We start from the raw sequence: 17,210 nt of genomic DNA on the forward strand, positions 1-17,210 counted from the left end.
GGGATTACGTCATTGTGTGTTTCGGATTGTACTGATGCTTCTGCCACCGTGCCAGGGGCTCATTATAGGATGCAGATTCAGAGCTGTCATTGTGGCTTCCGAGTCTGAGACTGAAATGGAGCAGTGCGGGTCCAGCTTTTATTTATAAAACACATAGAAATATGCAGCGAAGTTCATGCCAGAGTCTTCTGAACCCCATGGTAAGCTGCACTAGGAAAGGCACAGCACCCCGACTGTTCTAATTTATATTGTCCCTATTCACACCGGGAGTGAGGCTGGGCTTTTCAAAGGCGCCTACGGGAGTTAGGCAATCCATTCAAAGGGAGCTGGGCACCATATCCCTTGTCTAGGCTCTGGCACTTTACGTGGCCCCCTTTATTGTAGTATCTTTTAATGTATTTCTCCGCACAATACTCCAGTGAATTAGGACAGTGCTAGTATATCCATTTTACAGATGGGAAACTGAGGCCCAGAAAGTCTAACTGACTTGTGCAGGGTCACACAGGATGTCTGTGGCATAGCAGGAATTGCACCTGGGTCCCAGATTAACACCTGAATCACTGAACCATCCTCCCTTCTTGGTCTGTTTGAAACTCCTCCCCCACCACAGAGTGCCAGGTTCTCAGCGGGTGTACACCACTGTAGCTCAATGCAGCTATGCTGAAAATGCCCACTGAGGATTTGGCCCTGTATTTTTTTTCTAACAATCTTTTCCTCGGCTATGAGGTCCTATATAAATGCGTTAGTTACTAGTGTTACAGTTCTCATTTTATTATTAGAGTAACTGGACTTTGCACCTCTGTGGCAACCTTTGTGCTTGAAGCGAGTGGTGTTATCCCCATTTTATGGAGCTGGAAATGGAGGCACAGAAATTGGTGATTAGCTCAACCACAGAGGGTATCCGTGGTAGAGCTGGGAATAGAATGTACTCTCAGAAGAGCCCCTAACTTGCAGTCCCCTGCTTTACTCACTATGTCACACTGCCTCCCAAAAACCTTAGATGTTCCTAAGGCCTAATCAAGATGGCCATCCTTTAGCTACAACTCGTTTTACAGAGGTGACAAAATTCAATAGAAACCATTTTTTGTAGAAAATAAATCTGTTCCTTAGGTTCTAATTGTGGTGCAATAGATGACGTATGTAGTCTTTAAAGGGAAAGAACTTTTGAAACTTTCTCCTTTTGAAGACTTTAGGCCAGGACCTCCACTGAAGCCAGTGTGGCTACCTGATTTTCACCTATTGAGAATCTGGCCCTTTGTTTTTAAGAATGTTAGTGAGTGGATCTGGGAGAGTGAAAGTGATTTTTACCTGCAAGTGAAACCATGTACAGCAGAGTAATAACAGAGTGAACGTTTTAGAACGGCTCAATATAGACATCGTCATTACAAGTGAAGTGATTTTTATTTTAAAAGTCATTTTGGTCTTCATAGTTTTCATTCCAAGTGGAAAAACATTCCAAAACAAGAAGAGCTCCTACCAAGAGAACTGGTTCTTTAGTTGTGGTGCCGTAGCACTGTATTCTTGGCTATGGCCTGAAATGACATGGTCACGATGAAGCATCGAAGGCAGACTCTGTAATTAATACCCTGCTTCCTACTCAAATATAACGTAGCGCACAGATGTTGCTGCACCGCTGCTAGGTAATAAGTGCATTGCTGGGACATGCCACGTGTCATTATTCTTGCTTGTTTCTGTTTGTAGCACTGGATTGTGGAGAGTCTTTGTCCAATGGGGAATCAGGACACCATTCATCTCCTCCTCAGAAGAGTCTGCCGGACCTTCCTCCTCCAAAAATAGTATGTGTTTGATTCCTCATCACTCCCTTTTCTCTCTCTTTTTCTCCTTTGCTTTCCACGGTCTTAATATTTAATCAAATCTACCTCTAATGATAGAATTTTATATCTTTAAATTCTTCATGGCACATACTGGCTCTAAACACGGACAATTTTTTAAATTATGCAACATATAATGTATGTAATTCACAAAACTCTCTCTGTAACAGGATGTTATTGAGGCAAACAGCGTAGTCCTGGTAAGTTTCAAAACAGGCTTAGGTAACTAGGGTTGAGATTTTCAAAAACAGGAGTATAGGCTTGGCACCTAACAGCCACTTGTCTTTGAAAATCTCCTTCTAGATGCGTAACAGCAGCAGCAATGATTAGACTGCCTGGGAGAAACTTACAAAGGCCAACAATCCTCAAACTTCAGGGCATTTGGGTAATCGCCACGTGGTGTCAGGACAATATTCTCTCTCTGTTGTGTAACACTGCACTACTTGATCACTGCTGTGGAAGACAAGGGGGTTTGCTAGCATCTGGCATTGTGCACTTTCACAGATAGGCCAGACCCTAGACCAGAGGTGGGCAAACTACGGCCTACAGGCCACATCTGGCCCTTGGGACCCTTCTGCCCAGCCCCTGAGCTCCTAGCCCCCCGGCCCCTCCCCCGCTGTTCCCCCTCCCCCGCAGCCTCAGCTCACTGCGCCGCCGGCACAATGCTCTGGGGGGCGGGGTGGGCTCCTGGGGCAGCACAGCTGCAGAGCCCAGCCTGACCCGGTGCTCTGTGGTGCGCGATGTGTGGTTGGCTCCAGCCGGGAGGCGCGGCTGTAACGCCGCCAGCCACCAGTGCTCCAGGCAGCACGGTAAGGGGGCAGGGAGCAGGGGGGGTTGGATAGAGGGCAGGGGAGTTCGGGGTGGTGGTCAAGGGCTGGGGGTGTGGATAGGGGTCAGGGCAGTCAGAGGGTGGGAAACAGCGGGGTTGAATAATGGGGGCAAGGGTCCCGGGGGGGCAGTCAGGAAGGAGGGGGGGTTGGATGGGGTAGTTGGGGCAGGGATTACGGGGGCAGTCAGGGAGAACAGGTTGTTGGATGGGGCAGAGGTCCCCGGGGAGCAGTCAGGAAGGAGGCAGGGGTTGGATAGGGTGGCGGGGGGCGGTCAGGGGACAGGGAGTGGGGGTGTGTGTGTGTGGATGGAGCAGGGGTCCGGGGGGGAAAAGCGGGGGCTGTCAGGGATCGAGAAGCAGGGGGTGGGGGCCAGGCCAGGCCTGGTTGCTTGGGGAGGCACAGCCTCCCCTGACCCGCCCTCCATACAATTTCTGAAACCTGATGCGGCCCTCAGGCCAAAAAGTTTGCCCGCCCCTGCCCTAGACCATTGTTCCCTTCCATATGGCAGTTTCTTACGAAACCTGCAGCCAAGTGGATGTGTGAGAAAGAGGAAGAAGATGTGAGTGTCGGGACCTGCACCCGTGGCAAGGGTCCCTAGGCAAAAGCAGAAAGGAAGCTTGATTAACGTTGCTGTTCTCCTTGCTACGCTGTAGGTTATAATCCTTTAATCCTAATTCAGGGCCTTAAAGGGGTTTTAGGGGAGTCAAATCAGTCAGTGTCTCGCCACAGAATTCAGATGAGTTTGTTATGCGTAAGACTTGGAAGAAAGCTTGCAAACTCTCCTATGATGAAGGACTCATGAGTCCGGCCATCTTAACACCTCTGCTGGCCAGGAAGGAATGGAGTTTAAGCCACTTCTCTTCCTCTTTCTTTGGGCATAGAGTGCAGCTGCTCCCTAAGACTATAGCAGCCCCTGCATCTGCTCTGCAGAATGTGGCACGGGGTGGGGAACATTATTGTGCAAGTTGCATCCTGAGTGCAGCTTTCTCCCCGTTCATGCTTTTTGGTGCTTGAAGGTTTGCTGCGTGCATGTGTATCTTGCGAGACCAATTGTACATGATTCAGGTTTCCCTGAGACTTTGTACAAAAGAAATCTACAAACAAAGTTCCCTTGGACTTTTCCATGGGCCAGTTATAAATGTAATTAGGTTACAGTTCATCACAATCGGCTTTCAGTGGGATTTTGTTTCCTTGCCAAAAGAGCAGCCCTAGCTATTCTCCAGAGACACTGACAAGCGGGGCTTACTGTTTAGCAGCCGATCAGACATGGGAATCTCAGCAGTAAGGACTTTCTGATGTAAAAGGACAGCAGACTTGAAAGAGAGGGGTTAGTGGGTGGGGGGAGAGAGGGGTTAGTGTTTGCTAGGGACTCACTGGAGAAACCGTTCCTTTAAAAGGAAGGAGAAGCCAGAGGGTCAGATAAGGGATTACCATAAAGGGTCTTATGGGAACTCTGCTGTAAGGGAGTTTAAGGGATGGATGTCACGTCAGGGTGCTGGGAAAGTGAAGCCTGAAAAGGAGAAAGGTAGGGCTGGATTAATACAGAAGCCTTTTAGATGCACTGCGGTTGTCCTAATGGATGCATTCCAGAGCCTGTGGAGTTTTTCCAGTTAACCCATCTGGCTTACTTGTTAAAGCTGCCCATGCTCTCCATGCTGAGAAGGGAAGGCAGCCCTCGCTCGTGACTGGGAGCAGTGATCTGCGTGTAACTGGTTCTGATCGCAAGGGGCGCCGTTCCTGGTGGAGGTGGTGGCAGCAGGAGGAGTGGCGCGATGGGTAGACGAGGCCACAGGCCGGGGTAGCAAAAGAGCCCTGCGCCAAAGGGAAAGCCTGCCTGAGGATCAGCAGATGCAGCTCTTCTCATGCGGCCTGTGCTGTGCGACATGGCCCGAGGAGCTGCAGCTGCACAGGCTGAGACACACACTGGCTCTGACTGTGGGAAACTTCGAGGCAGCTTCTCCTGGTTGTTCGGTGGAACAAATACAGGAATGCACCTCTAGCTCAGCACAGTGTAGGCATGGGAAAAACTACTGCTCTCCTCCTGCCCCTACTGTTGCCTCCAACAAATCAGAGGCTCTTTCTTGATACCCCTCTTTAATTCCTGTCCCATTAAATGAAGATTGCCCAGTTATTGATCAAAAACACAAGTCTCTCATGCGTCTCACAAGTCTCCCTTGTAATGAGTCTCACATCCAGTCAGTTAGGTTTGAACCTAGGACCTTCAGTACTGAAGCCCCAGCATATACAATTTGAGCTAAAGGAGCAAGTCTGTTAGAGGGTAGCAATAGTAGGATGTTATCCTCTATGTGAATGTGGCACACACTTTATATGTGTGTTACACTCTCTCCATACTTCTTCCTTTTCCTGGCATACATGTAATGGGATTGACTGTCTCTGTTCAAGGGAGACACCCTGGGTTGGATGGGCAGAGGTCAGGATGATGGTGCTTTGGAAGAGCCATGCAGGATGAGCTGGCACTGTACCTACCTGCTCTGCTCATCATTTAGCTTCACATTGATTTTTGAAAGCAAGCAATTCGATTGCATGTTTAAAGAGGGATGAAGCAAGTGAATGAATCAGACTTAAGTGCAAGTGGGGGGCAGGGAGGGAAACAGCCCTTCCACCTAGGACAACAGGAGAGTCTGTTCTGCATTTGACAGGCCGAGAGACAGATTCAAGTGTTGCCAGCACATCTGCTTGTGCAGTCTGCCATGGGCCCAGGTGCTGGGAATGACTGCTGCTCTGGCTGGAAACAGAGTTTCTTCCCCAGCTTGGCATCTGGCTAACCCTGAACTTGAAAAACCAAATCCCACAAAAAAACTGTCTTGAGAATGAAAAATCTCTGTCTAACTGTTGTGGTGGGAGAGAGACCTGTAGGGCTGGTTACGGTCTTAAAAGACTCCAGAGTTTGTTCCCAGTATTTCGAAAGCAGACCCCCAAACAGGAGCAGGATTAATCCTGCAATGCATTTAGGAAGACCTGGTTTACACGAGAGACATTTGGGGATCAGATTTTCAAAAAAACTGAACTTCAATTTAGGCACCTAAATAAAGGTGAGATTTTCCAGAGAGCTCATCTCCCATTGTGAGATTAATGGCTAGATTTTCCAAAGACTTCGGTGGCTGATGTGTTGAGCTTTTTTAACATACTGGCCTGATTGCGGGTGCTGGTCAGGAATTTTTTTACTTTTTTTTCCCCCCACTGAAAAATGCCAATTTGTATAAACCAAAACTGTTCGCGGCAAAGGGTCATTTTCAATACATTTCCTGAATTGAAAAAATGTCGAAAAAAGCTTTTGAAATAGTCCAAATGTCCCATTTGGAAAGTTGAGATTTTTCAGTTCAAAACAGCTTATTTCAAATTTTAACTTTATACTAAAAATTAAAAAAAGAAAACAGGTCAAAATCAAAATTAAATATTTTGAAATAATCTGATCCAAATTTCCCATTGCCCTGAAAACCCCTCACCCCCACTTTGTTACTGAGATTTTTCAAAAATTTGACTCTTTTTGTCCTGATTTGGGACAGAATTTTTTTTTAAAATCTCAAAGATTCTCCTGCCCAGTGCTAGTGCTGACCTGTTTTGAACATCTGGCTGTAATGATCATACTTCTGCATGCCTGAAACACACCCCACATCCACACAACAGTGCTCCTAACACCGTGCATGCATGTCAACCACCATCTGGATTATGCTTGCTCTGAGCAAAGCAGCTGATCTTGAAAGGTATGTCTCCACCAGAATTAGACACCCCCACCATGGTCCATGCCAGCTGACTTGGGCTCATGGGGCTAGGGCTAAGGGGTTGTTTAATTGCCATAGCCTGAGCCCGAACATCTACACTGCAATTAAACAGCCCCTGAGCCCAAGCCAGCTGGCACGGGCCAGCCATGGGTGTCTAATTGCAGTGTAGACATACTTATATGTGAGCAATCCCATTGATTTCTCAGGTCATTAGCGCTACACATGCACTTATGGGTTTGCAGGAAGGCAGCAAAGGATAGCATTTAAGTAGTCCTGATTAGGCTTTGAAGTTCACTGAAGTGGAGAGGGCAGGGAAGGGGCGATTGCTTGTGCTGATGCTGTGTGGCTGAGGAAAATTTTCTGAGACGCCAGGTTAAGAGAGTGGCAGCATGTTTGATGACATTGCTGTAGCTTTGGCAAGGGATCTGCAGTGTTTTTGTCCCTGGGACTTCTCGCTTTTCCTTGATGTTAAGGCAGTGGGAGTGTGTTTTCTGTTTTTTAGGAATTTGCTGTGGGTATATCAATCAGCACCAGTTACTATAGTTGGTAGGGGTCGTGGGGGGGAAAGAATGTAATTAAGTGGGCGTGGTTTCATTAGCCTCTGGTTAAAAAAACCGCAAATTCTTAGTTGACTGATCAGCATGCTCAGAAGCTATAGGACTTTCCACTCTGGGCAAGTTGTGGCTTTTCCAGAAGCCCTAAGCAAAGGGCAGTGAAGTGTTGTGCTGTCCCGGAAGTGAGTTCCCCCTTATTTCCAGCAGGGGAGTAATTGGCGTCAGGTATAATCTTCTCCCCCATGCATCAGATCAGCTATGTTGGCTGGGAAGGCTCGAGTCCGCTCACTCCCTGCTCACCTGCAGTGGTCCATTAGCGGGCTGCCACCTGGCCCTCAATTAATATCCAGCCAATTTTCCTCTAACTTCTCCATAGACATGTTGGACAGCTGCAAAAAGAGGCTTTGGTTTTGCCTATGTGCCATCCTCTCCAGTGACAGTGTGGTGAACCCTGGAGTGTCCGGGGTGCTCAGCTGCTCTCAGTTTGGGGAAATTTTTCTCCTTTAGCCAATTGTACCAGTTTCCCTAACAGTGCTGTGTGCGCTCCGGAGGTCCGTTTGAGGTTTAAGAATGAAGGTGATGAGTGAGGTGGAAGCTCAGCAATTAAAACCCTGGGAGCTTGGCTTTTTTTTAAATTTTTTTTTTATGTGTGTGGGGAGAATAGAGAGGGTGGGCGGGATTGAAAAACCTCATCAGCTCATCGCTTTGTACTTTGATTCAGAAAAGGGCAATGACCGGAGAGTGATGCTCTTAGGGAGGCTGAGTTTAATGAACAGAGGCCACAGAAACTGAAAGCTACAAAGGAACCACCCTGGTCTCTAAAACCAAGTGTGGGAAGTTGCTTGTAGAATGATGAGGTGACGGCGGGGTGTTCATTATCCTGTGTGCTGGGAATAGCTGTTCATTATCTGGCACTTACAATGATTCTTTTCTAGGTTCCTTTTTCAGTGCTAGAGCCCAGCATAAGTGGGTCTGATCCAACGCCCACTGAAATCAATGCAGGGCTGTGACCTGACTACGTGTATGCACAATGCCTAGCGCAACAGGGGCCCTTGTTTTGGATGAGGCCTCAAGGTGCAATCACAATATAAACCTCAAATAACAACAATGACGTCTATGGGCTTTGGATCAGGCCTTGTATATATTTAATTCATTCTCTCTTCCTGTTCTCCTCCCATGCCTTAGCCCTAGCTAGGAGTTCTGTGCTCTGCTCCCACTTTTCACCACATGCTTCCAGTTGCCCCTAGTGAAAACACACTAGTGTCTTATCGTACCATTCCCACTTATTAGCGTAGAAATGGCAGTGCTCTGGGCCGTTCCTGTATGATGCCATCAGATGTTTGTTAGGGTTTGCATGCTCTGTTGTGCCATTGTGAAATGGACAAGTGTGCTGAAATGACCAGACTGGGTTGGCTAACACAGTGCAGTATATTTTTGATCTAAGCTAGAGACAAAAGAAGCCCACACCTTTGATAAAGAGAAAACAATAACCTCTAAAGAAGCTGAAGCCTAGTCCCACATAGGCCCTTTTGGTTTCCATTGTCTGTATGAAACAAAGTAACCCTCCTCTCTCCTGAGACTGTGTTGGACAGCATAGGAAGCAGTCAAGTGAGGGGTTTTATGTAGGCAACGATGTCTTCCCAATCTGATTATTGCTTTAAATTCTCTGCCATGTACAATGTAGGCTGGCTGCAAGTGCCAATCTGCCACAGATTCAATGATAGAACTAGTCCCTGGCTGAGGAAATGCACCCAGTAAAACTATTGAGTGTTTATTTTTCTAATTTAATGCTTTAGCCGAAGTTCTTAAGCATTTAAATGTTGTAGGAAAACGTAGGTAAAACATTCCCCATATGTCCTCAAAAACTGAATGGAAAGTATACTAATAATACCTAGCAGTTCTATATGGAGAGGGCCTCTCCTTAAAGCACTTTGCAAAGGTAAGTAAGAATTACCCCTATTTTACAGAGGTAGAGACCAAGAAAGGTCAGGGACTTGCCCGTGGTTACACCAGGGGTCTGCTCATAGCTAGCTAGCCAAAGCCAGAGGTCCTAAGTCTCAGGTCACTGCCCTGAGCACTAACGCAGACTGTATCCCTGTATCCGGGCTAGACTGGGAATACTGCAGTGTTAATATTCTCCTTCAAAGCCTGGTAGGCCAACAGTCCAGGTTAGTGGGTTAATATCAGAACACAATAATTCCTCTCTTGGCTGAATGGTGCTACAGATATAAGAACATAACATAAGAACTGCCATACTGGGACAGACCATTGGTCCATCTAGCCTAGTATCCTGTCTTCCGACTATGGCCAATGCCTCAAGAGACATTGGCCAATTTATACATCGTGTTGAAGGGATCCCAAAGTGCTTTGAGACAATGGGCCATGTCCTTAGCTGCCTGTGTCCAAATTCATATTGAACAATTTTGGCTCTTTAGGCAGAAGAGCTAACATCAATATGCCCCTTAGTAAGGACGGAGGTGCCAGCCAGCCATTAGCCAGAGGTTGCTGATTAACTTAGAGTTAACTCTTAGAAGTAACTTAGAGTTGCCAGAGTCTTTGACTTGACCCTTGCTCTTTAATACTAAACATGAAGAATTCAAATCAAATCAAAGAATTTAAAAAAAAATTAACAAATTAAAAAAAACCTAGGCCCTGAAAGCCAATGAAGTATAATCAAACAGGCAAATAATTGAACTGTATAAACAACTATTACCCATTGTGCCATTGGGGTAAAATGCAAAGGCAGATCAGCAATGGCCTGCTATAGCTTTACACAGTGTGTTAGGTGCAGAGAGGTATAAGGTATGGGCCTCCTTGTGCCCAAGCACCGGGCGCCCCAGGGGATATTTATCCCAGCAGAGGGCAGGCAGTGCCTCTGTCCCTGCTCTCCTGGAGGTTGATGCCCAGGGGAGGGAGTACAGCTGTAATTTGCACGAGTGCTCCATAGGAGCTCTGCTGGCAGGGGCTGTGAGGTGAGGGGTGGGCACTGAATCAACGCACTCTCCCAACCCCCTTGGCCCTGCCCATATTGGGATGGCGTTGGCCCGTTATCTTCTCCTCTCCCTTGACAAACCATTGTGTGGGCAGCCAGGAGTGAATGTACGATTCCTGGCCCTGTGCTGTAAGGATCTTCAACAGGAGAGTAAGGAGCGGGGGACGTGTCCCCCTCATTGCCTGCCAGTGGCTGCATCTCTACTCCAGACAAGTGAGATTTCAGCCCCTATGTACAGGCCATTGGAAGCTGGTCCCTGATGGAACTCCCAGCACCCTCACCAGAGCTGATGTTTTATGCTGGTACCAACTAGAATCTAGCTCATACCCTTGCAATCCAGAACACACTATAACCCGGGTACTAAGAGAATAACTGCCACTAGCTAAAATAATGACAGGTTTCAGAGTAACAGCCGTGTTAGTCTGTATTCGCAAAAAGAAAAGGAGTACTAGTGGCACCTTAGAGACTAACCAATTTATTTGAGCATGAGCTTTCGTGAGCTACAGCTCACTTCATCGGATGCATACCGTGGAAACTGCAGCAGACTTTATATATACACAGAGAATATGAAACAATACCTCCTCCCACCCCACTGTCCTGCTGGTAATAGCTTATCTAAAGTGATCATCAGGTGGGCCATTTCCAGCACAAATCCAGGTTCTCTCACCCTCCACCCCCCCACACAAATTCACTCTCCTGCTGGTGCTACTCGCTTTCAGCTGTTTTTAACTGAGTTATATGAACATAGCCTTTCTGGTGACCGCAGATACGGATTGTGTTCTACTATGCGTGGAATGGGAGAGGAAATGTGTGGTGCTGGACAAATTGAACAGCAGGGCTAAGCTACAGGATGGTAGCATCATGAGGACCCCCTCCCCCCTTGTGTGGGCTGTAACTCCACCCACTATCTCGTTCTGTGCAGGTTTTTATGCTGCGGTCCTCACTGCAGTATCTGAGCGCCTTCCACTACTGCATTCAAGTTTGCAGCTCAGTGAAGTCAAGTGCAGTTGTATGAATGGCTTGAGAAGTAAATGGGTTTGGTTTTTACCCACCTTCTCGTTCGTGTGTTGGCCTTTCCAAGGGATCAAGGAACTGTTTTCTCTGACAGCTTGTGTTGGGGGGAGGGATTTGGCAGATGAAACAGGGTTTTTCCAGCTCTTGGACTCTTTTCAAAGGCTCGTTTCACTTTAGTGTTGTTTATCCACTTCCTTCATTTTTGCTCATATTGGCTTTAAAGATGCCTGATGTTTTTCCTAACTTGGGACTTTGTGCTGTGTGACCCATGGGCTATGAACTTTCAATTAGGGAATTTGAGATAGGGTAATAGAGTTCAAATGCCTGTTTGGGCTAAAGGTAGGTAATAGTTCTACCTCTCCTCCCAACTGTCCTCCACTCAGGTACCCCATAACTATTCTCCTTAGTGTTGAACGTCATCCCCAGTTGAAATCGATAGCTTATGTGCAGCCATCTGAACCTAATGGAAGGAGTCCATTCAAACAAATGGCAAAACTCCCATTTACTGGTGCAGTAGTATCGGATCCATGGTTAGAATGAACAAGCTGACCGCAGCTTTTCCAGGGTCTGTTCTATATCCCCGAAATTGAGGCTTTCAGGAAAATTGAAGAGTTGACTATGTAAAGCACTGCAACATTGTGACATGGTATAAGAACTGCCAAGCGCAGCATCACAACATTCCTTTAAACCTAATTCGGAGAGCTGTATATCGAAAGCCAGTTAAATACTAGCACTTACTGATGTGTCTTTCCTGGAATCTGAACCCATTTACCTAGAGGTCATGAACTGCACATCTAAAAGGACCCCTCCACTGGGCCACACTTTAGCATTACCAAAAAGGCTTGTTCAAAGATTCGGAGTGTTCAGCTTGTTACCAAAAAATATGCTTGGTTTATTCATTCACAGATTGCAGAAACGAAACAGCCTTCGAGCCCCAAGATTGAGTCTCCAGAGGCATATTATGAAGAGGCTGAGCCATATGACATCTCTGTGAATGGTACGTCAGAGCTGGTTCTCTGCTTTTCATGGCTATCATTAACTAGAGTGAGATGCAGAACTCAATGTTTGTGGAAACAATCAAACAGAACTACTCCCATTCAATTCTTTATGGCTGATGGTACAAATTCGATCTGTGTGGATTTGCTGGTCATAAGAAGGGTACATTTATAGTTTATAAAGGATTAATAAATGACTAGTAGATGTTCTACACCTGCTATAGACAAGAGCAGTATGTATTATAGATGGTTATAAAATGTTATATCTGTTGGTGGATTCTCCATTTCCTGAAGTCTTCAGATCAAGACTGGACGTCTTTCTGGAAGAGATGCTTTAGCCAAACACAAGCTATTGGACTCAGTACAAGGGTAACTGTGGGATTCAGTGGTCTCTGATATACAGGAGATCAGACTAGAAGATCTAATGGTGTCTTCTGGCCTTAAAATCTATGAACCCTATGGGTATATGGGACTTTATATCAATCTTGAAGCATTTGTTAAAACAGCTCTTCAAAATGTATTAACTATTTACATAAAGGCTACATTTATAAATAGTTTATAAAGTGTGACAGTTTATAAACTGCAGTGGTCTAGATCACTAGACCGTCCCCTCTTACAGTCTCGTGTACCAGAGTTAAGGATAAGAAGTAAGGCTGATGATTTGGATGAGAATTCATTACCATTGTGTGAGCAGCGCTAGACGCAGCTGTGCAACCCTGAGCTTTAAAATTTGTGACGAAGAAACAAAGTGGGGGATGTTGTTTGAAATTATGCAGGGTTAATTTATTTTGACAGTCATCTCTTCAGGATAAGGACTGTATCTTCCCATGTTTGTACAGCGCCTAGCACAATGGAGGCCGTGATCCTGATGGGGAGCCTTTGGGAGCTACAGCTCTCCCATCGGCTTAATTACTCCACTTCTGTGAGAGGCAGTAGTTACGTTGGCGGGAGAAACTCTCCCACTGACCCAGCACTGTCTACATGGGGGAATAGGGTTTGTATAACTACATCACTCACGGGTGTGGATTTTTCACACCCCTGAGTGATGTAATTATACTTCAGTAAGCGTGTAGTGTAGACCTGGCATTAGTTTGAGGCTAAGGTGAATGATATAATCAGATAAGTTAAGTGGAGTGAGTTGGAGTATTAGCTCCTAGTTATCACCCCATCTGCATCAATCTCTTTCTATGTTTAAATCAGCACCTTCTTGACAGCATGGGACCTGATCCAGCTAGCTACTGATCAGAGTCGGCTTGGATTAGTTTCCATTCTCTCCAAAGCACCATAGTTTGGGGCGGTGCAGATAAAAGCCTTCAGGGTTGTCCCATCTCTGTAATGAGGAAGCCAGGTTTGGGTTTGCAAAACCTCACCCTGAATTGGTTGGCTTCTAGATGTCATTTTATCTAAATGGCTCCACTCCAGTCAGAATACTGCAGGCCAAATTTTGTTCCGTTACTCCTGATCAGCACTTTGGGATTAGTTACCAGGCCCTGTGAGTGGAGAGAAAATCCTACCTCCAGCAGGATTGGTGGGTAAAGCACTTTTAGAAAGAAAAATAGGTGATTTTTTTTTAGTGCTTGGGGTTGCAGCCTTGACAGAGACAGTGCAAAGATGCTATTATGGGGTTCGGCGTGCAATCCAGACCACGGAGGGAGGGGTTGTGTCACCATTTGCCCTGCAACCCTGGGTGTTTTACAATGCTTTGCTGCTGTCACTCACAGCCTGGGGTGCTCACAACCAGTCTACAAGCATGCAGGCCATATCCTGAAGAGCTAGACAGCCCTGGTTCAGCAGGTCTCACCCCTATCTATAGCCTGTCTATAGCCCCACTCTGGCTTCCACCAGCTTTGGTTCAGAGGTGAAAGTAAGCTGGTACGCCCCAGTATGGCGTACCGGCAAGAGCCGGTGCACCGTACTGGGGCAGTCCGGCTTCCCCAGGGGGCAATTTAAAGGGCCTGGGGCTCCCAGCAGTGGCTGGAGCCCCAACCTTTAAATAGCCGCTGGAGCCCCGCCGCCGCTACTCCAGGGCTCTGGGGGCTATTTAAAGGACCAGGGCGGTAGAAGCAGGGAGCCGCAGGCCCTTTAAATAGCCCCCAGAGCCCTGGGGTAGCGGGGGCTCCGGGGGCTATTTAAAGGGTCGGGGCTCCAGCTGCCTCTGCCGCCCCGGTCCTTTAAATAGCTGCTGGAGCCCCGCTGCTTCCCCAGGGCTCTGACGGCTAATTAAAGGACTGGGGCAGTAGAAGCAGGGGAACCCCGGGCTCTTTAAATAGCCCCCGGAGCCCCGGGCTGCTGCTGCTACCCCAGTTGGGGGGTGGGTGGAGGAGGAGAAGGGGGGGCACTTACCTTATAGGGTGGGCTGGGGCTGGCTCTGACCCTCCTCAGCCCTGCCCCTTCCACCCTAGGCCCCGCCCCTTCCAGGGGCCTGAGCTGGCCCCAGCGTACCGGTAAGTCACTTGACTTACTTTCACCCCTGCCTTGGTTACAACCAGCAATAGACCTTAGTTGTCTTTGCCTGAGGACCGGACTGGTCAGAGAATCAAATACATGTTCTTTTGTCTAAGGCAGACCTGTTTACCAACTGCCCCAGGCATGCCTGGTTTAAACACACTTTCGTCATAATTTCAACATATATCCATAACTCTTAATACAGGCTGCACACATACATCATGCAAGACTATTAACAGTCAGTGAGTTATTCGTTTTCAAATGATACCTCAGAAGGCATATTTTATACAAACATTATTGCAATAGGGTGGGAATACAGGGATGCTTAGGGTCACACCTGCCCCTTTACAAAACTGTGGGAGGGTAGGCCTCTGGCTGATCCAGAGGTAGCAGGGCAGAAGGATAGCTCAGTGGTTTGAGCATTGGCCTGCTAAACCAAGGGTTGTGAGTTCAATCCTTGAGGGGGCCATTTGGGGATTGTCCTGCTTGGGCGTTGGACTAGATGACCTCCTGAGGTCCCTTCCAATCCTGATATTCTGTGATTCAGAGCCCTTTTTCCTGGACAGGGCTTCTGCCACCATATTTTCTTTCCCCTTTATATAGAAGAAACCTGTTTTGCCACCTTTCTATGTAGAGTCTCCAGGACATAACATCAGACAATATCCATAATTTCAGCTACCGGGTTTTTTACAAACACTTTACAAACATGTTAATGACCAGCGTGATGTTAGATTTCAAACAATATATTACATGTCATCTTTTAAATAAATATCCTGACACCAGTGTGTGAACTGTGATGAGCATGTCAGGCCTGAGGAGTGGCTGACACAGAGCAGTGAACCTCAAATGGGCCTCTGGGTCATAGACGCCCCACAGCGTCACGCTCCCCTGTGCTCTGAGTCCGAGGATTAGAATTCTGCTGATAAAAATTTCACCGTCAGCTCCACCTCCCACAAATTAAAAAAACCTCCAGTTTTTGCCAGTTTCACGTCAGATTCTTTCCCTACCCAAGCAAAAAGGCAGCTGTAAGCTTCATCCCACAGGAAAAGTTGGGAATTAGCTAGCAGGTAAAAAGAAAAGGGAGTCACACCCCTTGTTTCTTTTCCGGTTGTTTTAAATTGCGTGTAGTCACCTGCCAACACAAGACTTCCTCTAACTTGCTTTGGAGCCTCATTCAGGCCAGAAAGCATCGTACACGCCAGGGTGTTTTCCAATTGCCTTTGCAGTGAGATAATAGTTACATTTTTTGCCATACACATAGGAAAATATAATTGTCCAATTATGCTGAGAATCACAGCATACAGGGTCATGTACCAAACCTATTCGTATGTAGCCAGGTATCCTATCTTGTGTATATGCCAATTAAACTGGGTTATGTTACTCAGACAGCTTTATAAAATGAACATTTTTGTGCATAGAAAACCTTGTGCGAGGAATAAACAATAATTCTACTGAAAACTCTCTCTTTTGCTTGGCAATGCAGGATATTTAATTCAAAAACAGGAAGATGCACTGTCAGGGAATGCCTCTAATAACTGTGATGGCACCTTTGTCCTGAGAAGTTTCTAGTGAATGATTATGTGGGCACCAGGCATACAGCAAACAGGATAAGATGGTTCGGGGTAGTGTCAGAAATATAAGATTTCAGTTACCAGAAGCACTGTCTATTGGCTGCTATTGTTAGTTTATCATTAGACAAATGAGAAATGTATTCCATGTTATATAGACCAATGAACGGCATAAATGCAGGGGACTGGGAGTCAGGACTCCTGAGATCTGTCCCCAGTGTGTTACTGACTAGCTATGCCCCTTTGGGCAATTCACTCAACTCTTCTGTGCCTCAGTTTCCTCCTCTGACAAAATTGATATAATTATACTGCCAAGTACCTATCTTGGGAGAGTTGAGGCTCACTGGTGAAGAACAATGGGATGTGTTCTGGTCCCCTTTCTTATGTTGAGTAGCCCTTACTCCTCAGATGGCTCCATTGACCGTGGGTCTGAAATCTAATATGGGGCCACTTGTGGAATAAGGTGCTATTCAACATGAGTAAAGGTGAACTGTCCTTGAGAGATCCTTGGTTGGAGAGTGTGGTGCATCATTGTTAGGTGTTAGTGTTCCCCTTCCTAGTCATCAGCTGCTCTTTGGATTCCCTTCTAGTTTATATGTTAGCTTTGTTTGTCTTTCCTAACTATTTTAAATGTGAAGCCAAATTTTTACCTGCAAACTGGTCGCCGCATCCTTGGAGAGTAAAATGGTAATAAACTTGGTGGTGTACACCACTGCCCTCTGCTGGATGGAATCAGAACTGTTCAACTGTGCCACAGGCCCTGTAGTGCAAATAGTTGGTGGAGATACTCTGTTAGTTCAAGTGCTAGGGGAAGGATCTGAATTCTATTCCCTCTATGGCCACCATACGTAGCACAGTGACAGCTGCGAAGTCCGAAGTGGAAACAGATTACAGTATGAGATGAGAACCCTATTTTGGCTGGTTGCTGACCTGGACTGTGTTTTAAGGCTTCTTTGTTAAATGAATCCCTTTTGTTCATAGGCCCGGCTCCTCCTGTCATTTATGCTGGGGGAAATCACAGGTCGCTAATGGAGTTACACCTGATATCCTATAATTTTAATGGAGTTGCACCTGTATAAAATGCTGTGGGAGGAGAATCAGGCCCATAAAGTGAACTGGGATGGGAATATGCAGGTTCAGACAAGTCCTGAATGTCAGAGTGGACAGTATTGTTACTCACATCTTAACTGCTGAATTACAGGGCTCTTCAGCTGGTATCTGCCCCAGACATAAATAA

At 46.6% G+C, this 17,210-nt stretch overlaps 1 protein-coding gene across 4 annotated transcripts in view; it reads left to right on the forward strand.

Moving 5' to 3' along the window:
* The window catches only part of AFAP1L2 (actin filament associated protein 1 like 2), a 122,629-nt gene that overhangs the window by 80,990 nt on the left and 24,429 nt on the right, over positions 1 to 17,210 (forward strand). For all 4 annotated transcript variants that reach the window (XM_048856997.2, XM_048856998.2, XM_048856999.2 and 1 more), the window contains exons 4-5: positions 1,702 to 1,796; positions 11,872 to 11,962. In XM_048856997.2, coding sequence (XP_048712954.2) covers positions 1,702 to 1,796; positions 11,872 to 11,962 — 186 coding nt within the window. The remainder of the gene's footprint in view (positions 1 to 1,701; positions 1,797 to 11,871; positions 11,963 to 17,210) is intronic.

The sequence above is a fragment of the Caretta caretta genome, chromosome 7 (genome assembly GCF_965140235.1).
Source record: "Caretta caretta isolate rCarCar2 chromosome 7, rCarCar1.hap1, whole genome shotgun sequence".
In the NCBI taxonomy this organism is placed as follows: Eukaryota; Metazoa; Chordata; order Testudines; family Cheloniidae; genus Caretta; species Caretta caretta.